This window comes from Hevea brasiliensis, chromosome 4 (genome assembly GCF_030052815.1).
Source record: "Hevea brasiliensis isolate MT/VB/25A 57/8 chromosome 4, ASM3005281v1, whole genome shotgun sequence".
NCBI classification, from domain to species: Eukaryota; Viridiplantae; Streptophyta; class Magnoliopsida; order Malpighiales; family Euphorbiaceae; genus Hevea; species Hevea brasiliensis.
Genome location: NC_079496.1, coordinates 79,062,546 through 79,084,967, shown reverse-complemented (window position 1 = coordinate 79,084,967; position 22,422 = coordinate 79,062,546). Strand labels below are relative to the sequence as shown.

Here is a 22,422-nt window from a genome sequence, read left to right as displayed (position 1 = left end):
GGATCCAAAAATCCAGGTGAGATCCTTAGGAGAACCCTAGTACATTACACAGATTATGTTTTAAGCAGAAGTCTTGAGGAGCCTCTGTATGAGTTGGGCACATGGGATATATTAAGCAAAAGTCTTGAGGAGCCTCTATATAAGCCACGCACATTCGATTATAGAGGAGTCACTGGTGACATAACTACTATGTATGCAAATGTTTGACAATTGATGCATTCATGTGATTGACAACCATGTGTATGTAATTAAAAATGTATGTAATTGCTTTAAGAAGTTTATGCTTACTGAGCCTCCCAGCTCACCCCCCCCCCCCAACCAAAATATTTTTTACAGGTAGTAGGAGCATAAGAACCTAGGAAGGCTTAGACCGTAAAAGAATAATTGTGTAACAGTGTAGTTTTGTCTAAGTTATGTAATGTCTTATGTAATTTGATTATAACGTGTGGGTATGTAATGTTAAGGTATATATTAGTCTAATGGTTGTATGCCTTATTTTTTCTATGGGCATGTATAAGTAGTGTATATAGTATGAGAATATGCTTGCTAGTGACTTGTAGAGATGGATGTGTAGTGAATGGTTTCCTTTAGATTGATATGGGAAGAGCATAATAAACTCTAATAGCATAAAATGTATTTATTTAATAAGAAGAAGTTTGGAATGTGGAGTTCTATAAATGTTTTAGAAGAATGAAACCAATAGCCAAGTCATCTCCAAAATTAACTAACCTATGTTGCATAAATTATGTGATGAAGATGAAGTAAAGAATTGTCCTATTAGTCACACTAAATTTGAGAAAATTAATGAAAGTCTACTAAGGTAATCAATGATTCTCTTGGGTATTCCTACACTAAGGGTAAACCTAATGTACACAAAAAAGTAAAGTTAGTGTGATTAATAGGATGCAATTAAAGTTAAAGTTCTTTGAATAAGTAAAAGAGGTCCCTCAAAAGAACATTTCTAAAAGTTTGTGCATGAAAAAGTGGAATAACCATAATAGATGAGAAAGTAAAGGTCTTACAGCATACTTTTCCTAGGGAAATAATTTAAAGAAAGTTATGTAATTTACAGTAGTCATAAAGTTACATAAAGAGCTTAGTTTTATACAAAGGAAGTTTAATACAATAATAATAATAATGAAAGACAGAAACATAAAAAGAAATTTTCACATAATGCACTTAAAGTTTTAAGCTCTTTCGAATGAGTCTAAGTCATAGGGGGAAAGAACCTCCCTTAGACTTTAAGAAAAATTCCAAAGTAGTTATGTGGGCCTTTAGAAGGTCAAAGTATATAGCCTTCAACTTGCTATGGGTTCTGACAACCTTAAGCTAGCCCGTTCCCTAGTGCTAGTTATGACCCCCTGGCCGAGTTATGACACCATTTGTCCCCTTTATGAAGAACCAAAGTCCCATCACTAATATTCCAATGAATACCTTTTTCCAAATTAGATTGCCCCCACATAATACTTTGACAACCCACAAAAGCATTAGATGTGATAGTAGCATTCATAAAAGAAGAATGAGGAAAATACTTACTTCGCAAATAATGAATTTTGATGGAAAATAATTCATTGCCCTTGCTTAGCCAAAAGAGCTTGATTAAAATCCTATGGATCTTTGAATCCCATACCACTTTTAGCTTTAGGTTTACACATAGTTTTCGAAGAAACCCAATATAGCTTTTCTCTTTACCCCACCAACATCTAGCTACCATTCGATTCATTTCTTGACAAATGTAATAGGGAAGCAAAAAAAAACTTAAAGCATATGCTAGGATGGCTTAAGTAACTATTTTAATGAGAATTTTTTTCACCCCCATGAGATTACATTTTTTTTTCCTTATATCCTGGTGTCTTATCATATATTTTGTCTTTGATTAAGGAGAAATCTTATTTTTTGGAGTGAGTGTCGCAAGGGTTTTGCGGTCGCTGAACGATTCTCACCGAAGTGGGAAAAGTGAGGAGTCGCCATTTTAATTTTGAGGGAAATTAAAGAAAATCATTTGTAAAAATTAAAATCCACTTTGAAAGTAGAGATTCTAGGTTCGGGGTCTGTATAGGGGTGGGGAAGGTGTTAGGCACCCCACCTCGTCTCTCAACGAGGGTAAGCAGATTTAATGTTGTGCTCTTTATAAATTGATAATTTAGGGGTTAGAACGATGATGTTAATACTTTGTATGGATAAAAGGAATATTTGATATTTCACCATTTAGGGTTGCCCAAGAACACGGGTACATGAGATGACCCTTCAATGAATAGGTGTTGTGTAATGGATTTTTGTTGAGGGTTAATTTGAATACTGAAGTTGTGATAATCTCAGGGGGGAATTTTTATCCTATAAATATGAGTGCCTTGAGGAGAACTCTCCATCGGGCCTCAAGTTAGTATTCGGGATACTTTGGGAAGACCTCTCCCGCTGATCCCTTGGTGTATTAAGCATTTAATTTGAGAGCTTCGTGTAAGAAATCTCCCTCAATTTCTTAGTATATTTTAGATTGAATTTAAGCTAAGAGAATTTGGGTAAGAACTCTCTCCTGATCTCTTAATGTATTCTGTTAAAATTTAGCGGATTTCAAGTAAGAACTCTCCCTCGATCTCCACATATTTTATTAAGATTTTGGCGGAGAATTCGGGTAAGAACTCTCCCTCGATCTCTTAATATATTGTGTTAAAAAAAAATTAGGCTGAGTTTGGGTAAGAACTCTCTCCCAATCTCTTAATATATTGCATTAAAAATTAGGCTGAGTTCGAGTAAAAACTCTCCCCCTATCTCTTAATATATTGCGTTAAAAAAATTAGGCTGAGTTCGGGTAAGAACTCTCTCCCGATCTCTTAATATGTTGCGTTAAAAAATTAGGCTGAGTTCGGGTAAGAACTCTCTCCTGATCTCTTAATATATTGCGTTAAAAATTAGGCTGTCTCTCCTGATCTCTTAATATATTGCGTTAAAAATTAGGCTGAGTTCGGGTAAGAACTCTCTCCCGATCTCTTAATATATTGAGTTAAAAATTAGGCTGAGTTCAGGTAAGAACTCTCCCTCGATCTCTTAATATATTTATTAGAATGGCGTCTTATAAGAACTTTGAACTAAGGATTCAGGTAAAGGGTCCTTCTTGACCCCTTTTATATGGGAATGAAGTACTGAAGACACAGGAAACTCCTGTGCAAAGCTTTTCCTAGCCTACGGGACCTTATAATTAGACGGCGGACGATAGGCCGAACTCCTTGTCGATCTTCCGCATGATTGTTTTATCAAAACTCTTTGATTTGTGACATCCAATCTCTTTTTAGGATTTGAACTTATCTTGATTCCCGATCTATTATCTTATCGCCTGGGTTCATTCCAAGACCCGATCTCATAACTTATTTGTTTGACCTAATCTTGTTTCCAACCTATTCGACCTTTGCTACACCTATCTTCCTTTATTATTTTTCATTTATTCAGACCAAAAACTCTCATGTTAAAGTACTCCTGCCTATATTCTTTAGAGTATTTACAAGTCACCGATGACTCGAATGTCTACTCTCGAAAGGAATGAAAACTAGGTGACAATAAATGGAGTTTATGGATGAATAGAAAAAGAAGGCACAGGAAATAACTATGGGCCCAGATAACCTATTCTGAGATTTAGTGTGACTGGATATAAAAGAAACTTTAAAAGAAAACTGGAGAAAACAAACCAAGGGTATTCAACAAAATGATAATTTAGACGCTTACCTATGGAAAGTTGAGGAGACAGGCGAGCTGACTCCGGCATCCACAAATCTTGGAGAGGTGAAAGCTGACGGCCGAAGGACTTGAGCTTGCCCGAGGTAATGGGAATAGATCGGAAAGAAGTTAAGCTCGGAGGGTAATGCACAGATACTAGGGCGGTGGGAATGAGGCAGAGTGAAGATGGTTTCACAGGATAGTGCATCGGTACTAAAAATGAAAATCTCAGGATTTAGAGCTCATTTTGATGAAATACTTCAGAAAAATGGTTTCTAAAGTTTCTCAACACTTTGAAAGCTCCGAATGACAAGTAGTGTCACACCTTACCCCTCGCATAACATGATCCCGTAGAATATTTAATAAACTATCGAACTTCACCTACCGATAACTCATTAAGTACCCTACAAGGGATTTTAAAACCATTTTCTTACTTTTTGGAAGTGGTGAGCATTTTGGTAGGAATTAAAAATATTTAATTGAAGTTTGAAAACTAGTTAAGATTTTTATCGCATTTTATTTTTCCATAAATTTTATAAAAATTTCGGCAGAGTGCCATCTGTATTTTGAGAAAATAGTTCTTCAAAAACCTATAAAAACACTTCCAATAATTATTTTCACAACTCCCATTCCAAATCAACTCAAGTCAACACAGTTCAATTTAATTCTACAACTCAACCAAAAATTTGTCATCTCAAAATACTTCACAAATTCATTCACAACGCATAATATACTTCATTTACAAATACAGATATTAATTTACAAAAAGAAAATCCAAAATAACATTATTACAATTTACTGTACAACTGCTCAACTTTACATTAATACATATGACACTAAACTATTTACATCAAAATAAACTACAAGGGTTTAACTAAATACCCGTACAAAAACCTCCGTGTAGTCCCAAAAATCAGTAGTTGACTATATTGCTTTTTTCTTGTCTCTATCTACGACAGCAAAGAAAGCTATCGCTGAGTATAAAAATACTCAGTGGTGCACAATAAAATACAAAATGTGTAATATAAAATATTTATGAATAATTCATAATTCAAAAATCTCACAATCACATTTCACAATTTTTCAAATCACTTTTATAGCAAATCATAATTTTCAAAACTTAATTTAACACAAATTTGATTAAACAATTTAATAATCATAGTGTTGCCAATCAATAACACAACTTAGGCCATGACACAAAATTTCCAAACATGCTGTGTTGTATACCACGACAAGGCAAACTCACCCCACTAATCGAAATCAATGAGAGAGGTGGCTAGTTAGCTAATGAGTACTCATCCAAACTCACCTCCTGACTGGGAAGCCAAAGAGGGACGAATATAGTCAAACTCACCCCATAATTGGAGGAGGAACATAATAAGGGACTGCCATGCCAAGTGTGAATCAAAACAATTTAAAATTATGATGTTCAATTATAATTGATACAACAATTAAACAAACTTTATTTCAAATCTCCATTTCCTAAGTAGGTAACACACACATTCTCAAATAAAATTTCCAAGGCCATAACCAAATTCAAAATCATATTGTTCAAATATTTCATACAAATCAATAAAAAATTTTCATTTCAAATTTCCATTGTAAAATAGGCAACACAACATTCTTGAAATTCATAATGAATAAAACACATTCACAATGTATAACAAATCAATTTTTATTGTGAAAACTATAATTTATAAATTTTTGTGCATAAACCTGGACTTAGTCGCCTCTAGGCCTTCCGAGTCTTTTCAGCTGAAACACAAAATTTATAGTGTTTTAGTATCTTATCTCACAATAATTCCAATAATTAATCCTAATATGCTTAAACTTATATTCTTGACAATTTTCATGTTAAGGTTACTATTTATGATACTATTCAAGTCAAAATCTTGACTTTCTTATGCTTAATAGGTATGGGAAATCCAATTATACCCACATACCACATTTTGGTTACCTAACTTGTTGGTTTTGGTCATTTTCTCAAAACTTAAGTCTTTTTGGTAAACTTTCAAATTTTCAGTTTTGGTAAACTATTTTGCATTATTCCATTGGTCATGTTGCTATTAGAATTTGGCCAAGTTTTCTTCATAGAAATTGTTCCTTATTGTATTAACTTTATTTCCCTTTTTGAATCACTCCATTTGGAGTTTTGTAGCTCAAGTTATAGCCATTTGAATCATGGCTACCAGATTGGACTTACCCAGATTTCTAGGCAAATTTCTGGGTTCTAGCAGTTTTAGGTCACCAATTTTGGGTGGCTAAATGACTTGATTAAGGGCATAATTTGAGTTTATGTTATTCATGAAAGTTTTAGGTCTATATCTTAGCTTTCTAATGGTAAAATTTCAGATCATTTAGACCTGCCTAGCCCAAGTTATCGCCAAATGAATAAACACTGTTCATTTGGTCATTTTTGTATAGGTCAGAACACCCAATTCCGGATTTGGTCAATTTGTTCACTAAGTTATGGTCACTTTTTGGGCATAATTCCTAAATGAAAAATGTGCCATTTTGTGTCTAGTTTAATTCCCAATTGGCCTCACACCAATTGGGTTGGTAAATTTTTAGTTTTGATCCCTGAAAAGGACCTTGGTCATACTGCCTACAGAATGACCATATCCAATCCGAATTTCCATTTGGTTCCAACACTTCCAACACACCACAATTGGTCATACATGACCATTTTTCAGCTCAAACAAGGTCAAACACATTATTTGACTAATTCTCAAAATTTTGTCTCCCAAACCCTAGGTCTAAAATCCTAACTCACTTGATTTGTTACATTTCACTAATTCCAAACATACAAACACAATTTTTCAACTCATTCAAGCTTTCTAACATATTTTATTCAATCAAACTCATGCAAATCATACCTCTACATAGGCTGGCTGAATTTTCAAATAGTCCTCCAAAGATGTTTTCTTTTCATTTTCAATATATTTCTAGGTTAATTGAGCTAAGAACATAAACATTTAATTAAAATATTCAAGTTTAGATTACTAACCTCACTTTGAATTTCCAAATTTTCCAAATCTTCAATTTCTTCCTTTTCTTTGTCCTCCAATCTTCTTTTCTACTTGAATTAGCAAGGTTTTATAAAGAAATTTGAGAGAAATTAGAGGTATGTTCATGGAAATCAAGCTTGAAACCAAGCTTTAATGGTGGAAACCATGGAGAGAGAGGGGTAGTGAGAGTGCTACGACTAAAGGAAGAAGAAAAGTGAAATTTATTTTTTCAAATTTTGATTTTAGCCCTTTCTTTTACTTATCAAATTTTAATTAAATATAATTTATTTGTGATGTCATAGCTTATGTCATTTTGATGATGTCACTAATGCAATTTCTTTTCCTTTTTCTTTTTCATTTATTTTTCTTTAGTTCTTTAATTTAATTCTTAATTCCAAAATTTTCTTTTCTCCGATTTTATTTGATAGTTAGGTCAGGAGTCAGCTCTAGGGGTCAATTGACCAAATAGCCCCTCGCCAGTTCAACTCGATTTATAAATAATTCAATATTTTTTTTGGATCTCTGACATAATTATTTGACTGGCTTAACAATTCTTTTTCGTGATTTTCTCTCTTCCATTGTGTTCGCAATAGTCCTAAGGACCGCAGCGTCACATTTTATGATTCGAAATTTGAGTTTAAATCGACCTCTCAATCCTTCCCGAGAAGGTCACCCATCGTTGTGACTCTCGGCTCATTTAACCTCTTATATTATGTTTTTCTTATTTATACTTAACTAATTGACAATTACTAATTATTTGTGTTCAGGGCTTAACTAAGTGTCTTAAGCGTGGTTCTAATTCTCTTAATTGTCCGGACCGACACCAATCACCGAATCAGTAAAATATATCAGACTATGCAAATATGGGTGTTACAAGTAGCAAGACTGAATCAAAGTCCAGAGTCTTTCCACGATAATCACCACCTTCTTTTTTTTCTACAGTGTTGCATGTAGGTATTTATAGGGAATGGGTGTCCAAAATGAAGGGTTAGGATCTTATTAGGGGGAGATGGAAGGCTTAGATTCAAAAGGACATAATCTGATGTCTGAGAATTAAAGAGAATCAAAATGGAGGGTCGGGATTCCGTTCAGAATATTTGTCCTTTCTCCCCTTAATCCAACGGTGAAGGGTCTCTCCTTATGAAATGGAACCAAAGGCTGGGAATAAAAAGCACCGAATCTGTCATCTACTGTTGATCTGAGGGCTCCAGATCCATCCTTACAATTATAATCAACAGTGTAGATCGGGATGTACAAGGTTGCTTTAACGTTTTGGCGTCTGGCGGCTAGGAGGGTGTCCTTGCAAATGAGATGTGTGGTGAGGATCTGATCATGCCTGCAATGCTTTAACTAACTCAGATCTAACGGTGGGGAAAGCTAATCAAAAGCCATGATCAGTAGTTATTCAACTCCCTGAGTTCTCCAATCTTATGGGTCGTTCCTTGCTTTTCCGATCTTCCCATTATGACCATCCCCTTTTAGGGTCATTATTCTGATCTCTATCTCTTGCATCGGGTCCCCTCTTATTTCCCAATCTCTCTCATTCCTGATCTTTCCTCTCCATCTAACTTGCATTGGTCAAAGTAATAAATTCTTCAGTTACCTATGCGTCCGCTTCAGGTTCTGTATGCAATAAATGCCAAGGCCCCATATATATGCCGAGGGATTTTCCTTTGCATATTCACAACCTTCTCCGGTGAACCTTCAATGTTTCATTCTTGATTGTTGGCTTTTTAGACACCCTTACTGCCTACAGATATCCGAGTAAGCTATGTCACACTGCATTTTAACACTCTATTTTATCTTAATTAATTTTTTTCATAGTTTTGAATATAACTTGTGAAATATAATTCATTTAAGTCATTTATTGAAATTATAATTTATTTGAGGTTCCGAAAATTTTATAGAAAATCCGGCAGAGTACCAGCTAAAAATGGAAAAAACAGTTCTTCGGAACCTGTGAAAAACACTTCCAATAATCATATTCAATCATTCTCAAAACTCTAATAATCATCAACAATGTCTCAATTATTTTACAACAACCTTTCCATTACTCAAACATTCATTTCTCATAGTATTCATATATATGCAATAAATAAATACTCAAATTTTTCTATTCATAACCACAATTTTCATTATTTACATGAACATCAAATACATTACATAAGTTTTAATTACACAAAAGAAAATAAAAGTTAATTACAAAATATCAAAATGAAACCTAGTGCCCTACCAATGCACTGAAGATGGTGAGGTGACACGGATACTATGCAGAACTGCAGGAGGTCTCACCCAGCCTGTGGTCTACTGGGCTCTCGGTCAGTATCTCTAGAACCTACTGTAGACCCTTATTTTGTGATGAGTATGTGCATTGAGGCCGTGGGAAACCCGATGATGAAAAAATATATGACTGTAAGATGTAATTGGAGGCATGGAGCTGAATTATTAATTCCGTGGCATGATCTTGAAAAAATAAAAAAATAATAATAAAGTTTTTGGGAAATTAATTTAATTAAATTTAAATAAAATTTTATTTGGTTTAAATTTAATATGGGTAGTTCTTAAATGGATCTAATTAGGTTTAATTAGGCTCTATGGGCCTAAGAAAGCCTAGTTATGGATTTTAAATGGGACCCATTTAATTATTTTCTAAAAATTAAAATACAAAATATCTCTCTCCTCCTTGGCCCCACACCTCTTCCTCATTCCCTATTGGTGCCTTCCATTTTGTCCTGTCTTTCTATTGGTTGAAACACCTCACCCATATCCCAGTCTTATTCGAATTCTGCAATTGTAGTTGTTTAAGTCATCTAAACTTTATCATCCTAAGACTCCAAATCCTACCACACCTCTTCCTCATTCCCTATTGGTGCCTTCCATTTTTTCCTGTTTTCCTATTGGTTGAAACACCTCACCCATATCCCAGTCTTATTCGAATTCTGCAATTGTAGTTGTTTAAGTCATCTAAACTTTATCATCCTAAGACTCCAAACCCTATCACACCTCTCTCCCAAAACCCTATAAATACCCTACTAGAGAAGGGAAAAAGGGAGGATGGGGAGTAAAGAGGAAGAGAAAATTCAGAGCTATAAGAAATTTAGAGATATTTAAGATTCTTTGAGTTCTTCCTTATTTTTTTCTTTTCTTCAAGAAGATTTCCATACAAGATTTCTGGAAGGTCAGTTTTTATTGTTTTCTTTTCAAGATCTATGCCACACAATTTTTTAATTTTATGCTCTTTGTCTTCAATTTATTTTATATGTTCATATAGATCATGTAATCATGTTTAATTTGAGGGGATACACAACTCTGCACATGTTTAGTTTCTGTCTCTTGTACTTTTATTATTTTCTTTAGTTTCTTTATTTTTTTTTATTACAAACAAAATTGGTAAGTAGCCCTAAGGTAAGTACCAAAGAAGGCATTTGCGTGGAGCTTATATGGAGCTAAATGGGAGTAAGCCAGGGATATCATTACCATACTAGAAGAGAAGACCCTTTTTTAAGGGTAGCTTGCCCCAATGGCAACTGCATTTACCAACAAGTAAGTAGCTCTAAACTTCTTGAATAACCATTGGCATGAAATTGTAGTAATAATAGAACTCTTATTTGGTAAATTAAAATTAACCTTGTTTTTAACTTAACTGACTTTTGCATGTAATTAATTTAAATAAATACTTTGTAAATTAAAATTAATCTTATTTGTAAATTAAACTGACAATTGCATGTAAATAAATTTAATTTAATATTTGGTAATTGTAAAATAAATTTGCATGCTAGAAATCTTTATTAGGTTGTGATTGTTTGGGCCTTATGTGATATTAGAATAAATTACACATGTACATAATTAACTTAGTTCAATTATCCTTAGGGTAACTTGGTGAAAATTAATTAATTAGATTAAATAGAAACATAGGGTTATTTGAAATTGAATTTGTTTGTAAATTAAATTCTCAATAATAAATTAATTTTAGTCATCTGATAAATATCATTTAAATAATTAGCAACCCCATAGATAGGAATTATTTGTGCATGAAAATTGTGTGTAAACAACAACCCTTTTGTGAATTACTTGCGTGTGTAGGATTAGAATTGCATTTTTAGGATAAAGTTTAATAAAGGAATAATAAACAAGACTTCTAGAAACATTAGTAGAGGACTGGCACTCGAATTAATGAGGTTAGACCAGGCGTAAGGGGTGCCTAACACCTTCCCCTTACGTACCCACTATCCCGAACCTAGACATTGGGCTATGGTAATGATGGTTGTGGAAACTCTGCAAGGAGTAAGTTGCCATCCATGACCCTCGGAAGAAACACTGAATATGTCCCGGTTATTACCCGGGTGGCGACTCCTGTCTATCTATGCCTCTGTGGCATAAATCCTTAGTACCGTGGTAGTGTTATGGGAAGACGGTACTTACCAGTGGTTTGATTCTATTAGGATTGTATGAAGTGCATGTCTAGGAAATGCTGTCTAAGGAGGTGGTACTTAAGTGAGACCATTGTGACTCCACCATCTTTCCTGGGCATTAGCTGGTGCATTTTATATAATTCTAATGGATGATATTTCGCCTCATGCCTCACCCCTACAGTTTGGCGACTCCACTGGGGACTAAATGGATAGTTACTCCAACATGTTTCTATTAGTCTAATATTATTCCTTTGTTAAACTTTTTGCATTGCACTACACTATCACACGGATCACCCTTACCCTTTTAGCCTCGTTAGTACTAGCCAAGGAGACCATGGTTCTACTCGAGCTATGACGAATTGGTGAATGCTAGCACCCCATGCCTGTACCTTCGAGTATATAAAAGAGCCACAGCTCCGGCCGTTGTGCTTAATGGACAAGCTCTCGCATGGGTGACCCTTTTCCTACCCAATAAAGCCCATGAGCCATAGATTTCAACCCTAGGTACCCCGTAGATTTTTGTTGTGCTGGATTCGTATCCTTACTGTTCAAACCATAAGTTCTAGTGGTAGTTGAGATGAACCTAGGCCTATGCATAAACCCAATGTGTGTATAGGCCCAAGTCCATTTCAAAACCCATGTTAAGCAAGAGGATGCTTACTTATGGTTAAACTTTAAGGATATAAATCCTTTGTTTGTGAGGGAAGGATCATCCTGGACCATCCCCTGTTGGTGTGTCCAGTGTACCGTAGCCTAGGATAGAATTTTTTCTTACGCTGCACGTGAGAGTTGAAGGTATAAGGAGGCGAAGATTCAGTTCTTGAGATTTTTTTTTTGTCTTTGGTTTTAATTTTGTCTTTGGTCCAATTTTAGTTCAGTTTATATGGTCTGGTTTTGGTTTAGTTTTGGTTCTATTGGTATGGTTCAGTTTTCGTTTTGTAAAAGTAAAGGCAAAAAAAAAAAAAGAAGGAAAAAAAAAAAAGAAAAAAATGGTTCATTCATGCATTGCATTCATGTACATAGTATGCTTAGGTTAACCCTTAAATCCTATTTTTTTTTTTAGCAAACATAGCCTCAAAACACACCAAAGAGACTTCCAATTAGGTCACTTGGGTTAGGGAATGGAAGAGACTAGTAAGGATTTCTCCTGCACTACTTAAGATGGAAAAAACTATGGCCGTGCTTGATGAAATATTGAACGCCAAGATGTTTGAGCTAGAAGAGACAATTGTGGTCAACTTTATAAAGAGGCCCCGAGGTAGGCCAATTAAGTGGCATTAAAGTTATTGAGATTCAAATTGTGTCTCACACCCCAAAGAGATTTTTTCCAATTCAGCCAACCCTTATCCTAAGTTTTGGAGCGTCTCAAAGTTCAAGACCTCCTACAGCTCTTAGCACCCAGACCACTACCAAATCCACTCCCACCTAGCTATGATATCAACCAATGTTGCCGGTTCTACCAAGCCCACAATCATGACACCGACTGATGCTTTCAACTTAAGCATGATATCTAAGACCTAATTGATGCCAAAAGGATAATTGACCCAGAAAATCAACCCAAAAGCCCCCTGCCTAGCTAAAATTTCCACCTACATCAGGTCTCTACATGATCTCCATCACCCCAAATAACCCTAACAGAATTATTGACTTTATCCAACCCATCCAAAAGCCCAATAAACTTATCCAACCCATCCAAAACCCCAGTGAACCTATCCAACCCATCCAAAAGCCCAATGAACCTCAGTCTATAATGGTTGTTGACATTTGTGATAATTCTAGCTATGATGAGGGTCCTTTAGACGTTTTGATCAATTTTGATCAGGAGGTAGTTGCATTACAACTAGATGGTTCAGTTCCACTAGTGTTTGATTTCCAAGTTGCTGGGATCTATGGAGACTGGATGGACCCTAGGGTGGCCACTATGATGAAAGAGATGAAGTTTTTTCCTGGCGTGGGTTTGGGAAAACGAGCTAATGGCTTAGCGACTTTTCCAGAAATAAAGGGGCAGATCACTAGATATGGGCTGGGCTATCAGCCAACTGAAGATGAAGAGGGACTCAAGCCCACCAAGTTTATCAGGGAAGGCACAATTGCATGGACTGATGACCAGGAGTTGCCGCATGTTGAGGAATTAGAACAAGAAGTCAGTACCATCAAGTTAAGGTCTACATGGAAGCCAAGCACTTGGACCTACACCCCTAAGTTTGAGTCTGTCTTTTGTAATGCTCACAATAGTGATACTGATATTATTATTTCTGATGTACTTGATGACGATTTTGAGGCAAAGTTAAATAATATGACTAGTCCTTTTGCTTACTTGTTTGATGTTCATCCTAATGGCTACACGCATGGCATTCATAATCATTTAGAATCTGTTTCTGTTAATGCATTAAAATCAATCTCTATTAATTTGGGTACACCAGATGATCCTAAAGACATTAAGTTAGCTGAAGATTTAACCCAAAAAGAAAGAAATAAATTTATAGCCTTATTAATAAAGTACCAAGAAGCATTTGCCTGGTCTTATAAAGATATGCCGGGAATTGATCGAGACATAGTACAACATAAGATCCCCACAGACCCTAACATGAGGCCAGTAAAACAAAAGAAGCGTCGGCTTAGGCCAGAATGGGAAGAAAAGATAGCTCAAGAGGTGAAAAAGCTCATTGAGGCTGATTTCATTGAAGTAATTGAGTATCCCGAGTGGTTAGCCAACATTGTGCCAGTCCCCAAGAAGGATGGGCGAGTTCGGATGTGTGTAGATTATAGGGACCTGAATAAGGCTACTCCTAAGGATGATTTCCCATTGCCTCACATTGATGTGCTTGTTGACAATGCTGCTTGCATGGCCATGTACTCTTTCATGGATGGTTTTTCGGGATATAATCAGATCCTCATGGATTTGATAGATAAAGCAAAGACAACTTTTATCACTGAATAGGGGACTTATTGTTATAAGGTCATGCCTTTTGGGCTAAAAAATGCAGGTGCGACTTATCAGAGAATGGCTACTATGTTATTTCATGACATGATGCACAAAGAAGTTGAAGTATATGTGGATGACATGGTAGTAAAATCCCCAACTAGGGAGAGACATTTTGAGGCATTAGAGAAGTTCTTTCAGAGGGTCATCAAGTATAAATTGAGACTGAACCCTAGCAAGTGTGTGTTTGGGGTCACTTCAGGCAAGCTGTTAGGGCATATGATTAGTAGAAAAGGGATTGAGGTTGACCCAGATAAGGTGAAGGCAATCCAGGAGATGCCAGCCCCGAGAACAGAAAAAGAGATTAGAGGTTTCTTAGGAAAAGTACAGTACATCAGTAGGTTCACAGCTAGGCTCACAACTACCTGTGTACCAATTTTTAAGCTACTAAGAAAGAATCAGCCAGTGGTGTGGAATGAGCAATGTCAAGAGGCATTTGAAAAGATAAAGCAGTACCTGAGCAATCCACCAATTTTGTCACCACCCATCCCTAGCATCCCTCTAATCCTCTACCTATCAGTGGAAAACATGGCCCTGGGGGCAATGTTGGCACAAGAAGTAGAGAATCTGGAGAGAGCCATCTATTACATCAGTAAGAAACTCCTTGCTTATGAGGAGAATTATTCACTAATAGAAAAAACCTGTCTGGCTGTAGTATGGGCAACTAAGAAGTTAAGGCACTACTTTCAGACCCATCGAGTTATTGTAGTATCCCGGATGGATCCTTTAAAGTACCTATTTGAAGTACCGACGCTAGTTGGAAAATTGGCCAAATGGTTGGTCCTACTGTCTGAATTTGATATTGTGTATGAGACTCGAAAAACCATCAAAGGGCGTGTAGTGGCCGAATTTCTTTCTGAAAATCCAGTTAATGAAGAGGAAGAAGTCGAAACAGCCTTCCCGGATGAGAGTCTTAAGCTAGTAGAGGTCCAGCCATGGAAAATGTACTTTGATGGGGCCATGAATAAGAGCGGAGCCGGTATAGGGGTAGTTTTGGAAGCACCGAATGGAGAACAATTGTTAATGTCAAAAAGGCTATGTTTCCCAACCACTAATAATATTGCAGAATATGAGGCTTGCATTTGTGGCCTAGAGGCATTAATAGCTGTTGGGGCTAAAAAAGTGGAGGTGTTTGGAGATTCAATGCTAGTAGTTTCCCATATTAAAGGTGAATGGGAATTGAAAGAAGAAAAGTTGAGGCCATACCTAGAGTATGCTAAGAAACTATTATTTAGCTTTGAGGAAGTGACAATGAAGCACATGCCTAGAGCTAAGAACCAGATGGCTGATGCTCTAGCCACGCTGGCATCCTTATGGGAGAAGGGTGATCAGAAGTTGACCCAGCCAGTTATCCTGATGAGGAGTAGAATCCCATGCTATGAAGGGTTAATAATAGCACATTTAGATCTAGAAGATGAGATGAAATGGTATGAGGACATAAGAAGATATTTAGAGGTAAGAGAATACGCACAGTCAGCCAATAGTAGGGATAGAGCTACAATTCGTAGATTAGCCACTCAGTTCACTTTGGCTGGGGGGGCAACTCTACAAAAGGTTCTTCGAATGACTATTGCTCTTGTGTGTGACAAAAAAGCAGTCTGAGCAGATAATGGAGGAAGTACATGCAGAAGTGTGTGGTCCTCACATGAACGGAAGGGTATTAGCGGGCAAAATTTTAAGATTGGGCTATTACTGGTCTACCATGGATACTGACTGCGCTAAATTTGTGAAAAGATGCCATGAGTGCCAAATCAATGGGAATTTGAATCACCTACCGTCCAGTGAACTCTACAGTATGACTTCACCGTGGCCATTTTCAATATGGGGCATAGACATTATTGGGAAGATTTCTCCCACGGCTTCTAATGGTCATAGATTTATCATTGTGGCAATTGACTATTTCACCAAGTGGGTTGAAGCTGAATCTTATAAAGTAGTAGGGGCCAAACAGATAAGTAAGTTTGTGCGAAAGAACTTGATTTGCAGGTTTGGGGTACCCCATGAGATAGTATCAGATAACGGTAGCCAGTTCAAAGGTGATTTCTTAGAATTAATTACCGAATTCAAGATTAAGCATCACAAGTCTTCACCGTACAGGCCACAGACTAATGGAGCAGTAGAAGCAGCAAATAAGAATGTGAAAACCATTTTGAGAAAAATGGTTGAAACCTATAAGGATTGGCCTGAGAAGCTCCCTTATGCTCTTTGGGGTTATCGCACTACTACAAGAACATCCACAGGGGCAACTCCATTCTCTTTAGTGTATGGGACTGAAGCAGTGCTACCCATTGAGTTAGAGGTCAAATCCTTGAGAGTGATACTAGAAGCTAAGATTCTGGAAAATGAGTGGGCCCAGAAAAGATATGAAGAACTAGCTTTGATTGATGAGAAGAGGATGCGAGCCTTGTATCATATGCAGGCTTATCAAAGAAAGATAGCAAGGGCCTTTAATAAGAAGGTAAAGCCAAGAAAGATCAAAGAGGGAGACATGGTTTTGAAACAAGCTCGACCCATCCCTTTTGATCCAAGAGGAAAGTTCAAGCCAAATTGGGATGGTCCATACATAGTCAAAAAGATCTTGTCAGGAGGTGCTGTAAGAATATGAGACCTGGATGGGAATGAATTTCAAGAACCAGTCAACTTAGACAAGCTCAAACGGTACTTTGTGTGAGATAGGCTCGTTAGGCTGTAAACTTACAAAAGACGGTCTAGGCAAAAGTAAGGGTCAAAAAAAAAAAAAATGCTAGATTGAAAACTTGCGAAAGGCGGTCTAGGCAAAAGGAGAGATGAGAGAAGATTTGGATGGAAAACCTGAAAAGGTCATTCAGCAGGTTATAAAGCTTATTTCTAACTTTGGAAGGTTAGAAATTTGGCAAAACCTAATGTAAGAGGGAGTAATGGTGTACCTGAATAAATAAAGAATTTTTTTTATTGCATTAACTAGGAATGGATTTTATTTAATTATGATCACGAATGTTTGTGCCTTGAGGGATACATCAAATGATTAAGTAATTGAACTGCATTGTTTTGATTTAATCTATGCCTTCTAAAAAAAAAAAAAAAGGAGCTTGCTAGGTGGAAAACCTGAAAGGGCCGCTTAGGCAAAAGTTAGAGCAGGCCCGCTGAGATGAAAATCCAAAAGGACATTTCAGGCAAAAGTTAGGGCACAGAGAATGGAGTTCATGAAAGAGAAATGAGTCAAGATAGAAACCATGGGGTGAGAGAAGAAAAAAGAAAAATCAGAGAGAAATTGTATTGTGACCTTAAGGAAGTCTTTTTTTGGTGAACAATTCTTTTAAAAAACTTTGAGGCTATAAGAAAGTTTTTGCAAAAAGAGATCCCCCAGAGGACTAAGTTTTTTTTTTTTTTAAGAATCTTTAGCAAAATTAGCATGCCCATGATAGGAAGTAGCATACAAGAAACATAAAAATCAGAGAGAATTTTGAGACCCAATCATTCTAAATTTTTCAAATCATGACAGATATTTTTTGGTAAGTCCTTAGACGTTGTTTAGGGCGCATGACATAGTTGTGTAAGGCATAGAAGAACATGCATCAACATGTCACCTGTGGGTGTGTAAGGCATAGAATAACATGCATCACCACAGTTTCAATTTTTGAACTACGAGGGGGTCTGATTCTTCCTCAGGATAGCGAGGGGGATACGTAGGTAGTTTAGGACCGCTGTCCTAAATACGAACCCACAACATTTCATGACAGATATTTTTTTTTGGTAAGTCCTTAGACGTTGTTTAGGGCATATGGCATAGTTGTGTAAGGCGTAGAAGAACACGCATTAAAATGTCACCTGTAGGTGTGTAAGGCATAGAAGAACATGCATCACCACAGTTTCAAGTGTCGAACTACGAGTGGGTCTGATTCTTCCTCAGGATAGCGAGGGGGATACGTAGGTAGTTTAGGACTGCGGTCCTAAATACGAATCCATAACAATTCAAATCACAGTTGCCAGTATCATGAGACCGTAGCTAGTCTCATGACACAGAGTGTATCGACAGAGCAAGATGCACTCAATTTTCACATGACACAGTTATAATTGTTATGAGACTGTAGCTAGTCTCATGACGCAGAGTGTATCGACAGAGCAAAATACACTCATTTTTCACATGACATAGTTATTATGGTTATGAGACCGTAGCTAGTCTCATAACATAGAGTATGTCGACCGAGTAAGATGTACTTGATCTCCATAGCCAATATTTCATAGTTATTAGAAATTTGAGTTTCACTTTGACGAAACTTGAGCAATGCTTTCGCATTGATTTCAACTTTCGCCAAAGTGGGGGGCAAACTGTAGACCCTTATTTTGTGATGAGTATGTGCATTGAGGCCGTGGGAAACCCGATGATGAAAAAATATATGACTGTAAGATGTAATTGGAGGCATGGAGCTGAATTATTAATTCCGTGGCATGATCTTGAAAAAATAAAAAAATAATAATAAAGTTTTTGGGAAATTAATTTAATTAAATTTAAATAAAATTTTATTTGGTTTAAATTTAATATGGGTAGTTCTTAAATGGATCTAATTAGGTTTAATTAGGCTCTATGGGCCTAAGAAAGCCTAGTTATGGATTTTAAATGGGACCCATTTAATTATTTTCTAAAAATTAAAATACAAAATATCTCTCTCCTCCTTGGCCCCACACCTCTTCCTCATTCCCTATTGGTGCCTTCCATTTTGTCCTGTCTTTCTATTGGTTGAAACACCTCACCCATATCCCAGTCTTATTCGAATTCTGCAATTGTAGTTGTTTAAGTCATCTAAACTTTATCATCCTAAGACTCCAAATCCTACCACACCTCTTCCTCATTCCCTATTGGTGCCTTCCATTTTTTCCTGTCTTCCTATTGGTTGAAACACCTCACCCATATCCCAGTCTTATTCGAGTTCTGCAATTGTAGTTGTTTAAGTCATCTAAACTTTATCATCCTAAGACTCCAAACCCTATCACACCTCTCTCTCAAAACCCTATAAATACCCTACTAGAGAAGAGAAGAAGGGGAGGATGGGGAGTAAAGAGGAAGAGAAAATTCAGAGCTATAAGAAATTTAGAGATATTTAAGATTCTTTGAGTTCTTCCTTATTTTTTTTCTTTTCTTCAAGAAGATTTCCATACAAGATTTCTGGAAGGTCAGTTTTTATTGTTTTCTTTTCAAGATCTATGCCACATAATTTTTTAATTTTATGCTCTTTGTCTTCAATTTATTTTATATGTTCATATAGATCATGTAATTATGTTTAATTTGAGGGGATACACAACTCTGCACATGTTTAGTTTCTGTCTCTTGTACTTTTATTATTTTCTTTAGTTTCTTTATTTTTTTTTATTACAAACAAAATTGGTAAGTAGCCCTAAGGTAAGTACCAAAGAAGGCATTTGCGTGGAGCTTATATGGAGCTAAATGGGAGTAAGCTAGGGATATCATTACCATACTAGAAGAGAAGACCCTTTTTTAAGGGTAGCTTGCCCTAATGGCAACTGCATTTACCAATAAGTAAGTAGCTCTAAACTTCTTGAATAACTATTGGCATGAAATTGTAGTAATAATAGAACTCTTATTTGGTAAATTAAAATTAACCTTGTTTTTAACTTAACTGACTTTTGCATGTAATTAATTTAAATAAATACTTTGTAAATTAAAATTAATCTTGTTTGTAAATTAAATTGACATTTGCATGTAAATAAATTTAATTTAATATTTGGTAATTGTAAAATAAATTTGCATGTTAGAAATCTTTATTAGGTTGTGATTGTTTGGGCCTTATGTGATATTAGAATAAATTACACATGTACATAATTAACTTAGTTCAATTATCCTTAGGGTAACTTGGTGAAAATTAATTAATTAGATTAAATAGAAACATATGGTTATTTGAAATTGAATTTGTTTGTAAATTAAATTCTCAATAATAAATTAATTTTAGTCATCTGGTAAATATCATTTAAATAATTAGCAACCCCATAGATAGGAATTATTTGTGCATGAAAATTGTGTGTAAACAACAACCCTTTTGTGAATTACTTGCGTGTGTAGGATTAGAATTGCATTTTTAGGATAAAGTTTAATAAAGGAATAATAAACAAGACTTCTAGAAACATTAGTAGAGGACTGGCACTCGAATTAATGAGGTTAGACCAGGCGTAAGGGGTGCCTAACACCTTCCCCTTACGTACCCACTATCCCGAACCTAGACATTGGGCTATGGTAATGATGGTTGTGGAAACTCTGCAAGGAGTAAGTTGCCATCCATGACCCTCGGAAGAAACACTGAATATGTCCCGGTTATTACCCGGGTGGCGACTCCTGTCTATCTATGCCTCTGTGGGATAAATCCTTAGTACCGTGGTAGTGTTATGGGAAGACGGTACTTACCAGTGGTTTGATTCGATTAGGATTGTATGAAGTGCATGTCTAGAAAATGCTGTCTAAGGAGGTGGTACTTAAGTGAGACCATTGTGACTCCACCATCTTTCCTGGGCATTACCTGGTGCATTTTATATAATTCTAATGGATGATATTTCGCCTCACGCCTCACCCCTGCACCTACGCGTGGCAAAAGCAACGCGCTAAGCAATAATGCTTAGTGGTGCCAATAATAAAATAAAAAGAAATAACAGGAAGTAAATATGCAGTGAATGTATTGATTTTTCATTTCAAATAAATTTTCGATGAGTATTTGTAATCTTACTTATTTTGTACTTGTTATATTCATTATTTCATTAAATTTATCCACTTTCATTTTTTGGTTGCCCAAGTAACCTATACTGGACGACTGGACTGGATAAACGGGTAAACCGCACCGGTATCAAGTACCTCGGGCCACACCATCGGTCACATATGTATCTCCCAGTGCAAATGTAACAGCTAATAAGCTGTAAATAACATTAGGCACAAGGCCAAGTCTCAACACAATGTCAGAATGGCTAAAAGCCATGAAATCTCAGAATGGCATAATGCCATGTGCAGTACTACTAACTGAACCCTATTGGCATGCCAAACTATCCAAACCAATCTTGTTAGGTATACTAGGGCATTTGATACTTTTGAATTTTGTAATTTTTGAATTTCAAGCTTTGGTGTTACTATTCACTTCATTAGTCAACAAAAATGTTGACTTTTGCATAGAAAATAGGTACATTGGTTTTAACACTCCCAACATACCACATTGTGCATTCAAAACTTGTTGGCATTAATCACCAATACCATTTCTAAGCTTAAAACTAATGGAGCAGAATTTTCAGTTTTTATACCCTAATTTTTCTGTTCCATTAGTTACTGTTGCAGTGGGAATTTGAGAAAATGATAAACATGAAAGTTGTTCCTTATTTTGTCTAGTTGAATTTCTTTTTTTGAATCACTCCATTTGGAGTTTTGTAGCTTAAGTTATGGTCCAAAAACCATAACTGGCCGGATTGAAAAATTTCAGAACTGACCATATCTACAGTGCAGTGAACAGTGACTGCAACTGCCTTGTTGGATAGGTTCTGGTCATAATTTGGGGTATGTTTCTTCATGAAAGTTGTTGGTATATATCTTAACTTGTTGCTGTAAAAATTTCATGTCAATTGGGCCATTCTACAATGAGTTATGGCCAAATGAACAATTACTATTCATTTGGTCATTCTGCAGAATCTGGTTGCAGGACATCCGGATTGGGGCAAGTTTTTGGTCTACTTGCTTTGGTCTTTTGGGCATGGTTTCTTCACCAAAATTGTGCCATTATGTGTCTAGTTTCATGTCCAATTGGCCAAACACTAATTGAACCTACACAGCCCAAGTTATGGCTGTCCAAACAGGCTGGACTCATAGCCACACCTGCTGCTCTCACTAGGCAGCATACCAAATCAGTTTGTAATGCTATAATTCACTCCAAATTATGGTAAACTTACCTCAAATGGTCACTAATTGACCATTAAAATTTTCATTCACCATTACATAAGCAAAGTCCAAAATTCTCTCCAAAACCCTAGCTCAAATTCAAGGTTCACACAACACATGTCATTTAGGCATACTAATCCATTTCAACTTTATATCTACACATCAACACCATTTCTAAGCCATTTTAAATCCATCAAAACCATCAACATTATCCCTTTCTTAGGGCTGCCAAATTCCATGGTGTACATACACATAAGTTTTATTTCATTTAATTTACAATTTCATACTCATTTTAAGTCCCTAACATGGAATAAAGAGAGAAATATGTATAAATAAGCACTAACCTTAGTAGGGCAGAATTTTCCCTTGTAAATTCCTAACTTTCTTTTGTTTTCTTGGCTGCCAAACACT

The 22,422-nt window shown here is 36.1% G+C and overlaps 1 protein-coding gene across 1 annotated transcript; it reads left to right on the top strand.

Moving 5' to 3' along the window:
- The first annotated feature begins 14,330 nt into the window (after nucleotides 1-14,330).
- Nucleotides 14,331-15,713, top strand: LOC110669770 (uncharacterized). The gene has a single exon (XM_021831543.2). It carries the CDS (start codon nucleotides 14,331-14,333, stop codon nucleotides 15,711-15,713), a length of 1,383 nt encoding a protein of 460 aa, XP_021687235.2.
- Nucleotides 15,714-22,422: the final 6,709 nt, after the last annotated feature.

Coding starts and splice junctions, on each gene's coding strand:
- LOC110669770 (XM_021831543.2), top strand. CDS start 14,331: ATGATTAGTAGAAAAGGGATTGAGGTTGACCCAGATAAGGTGAAGGCA.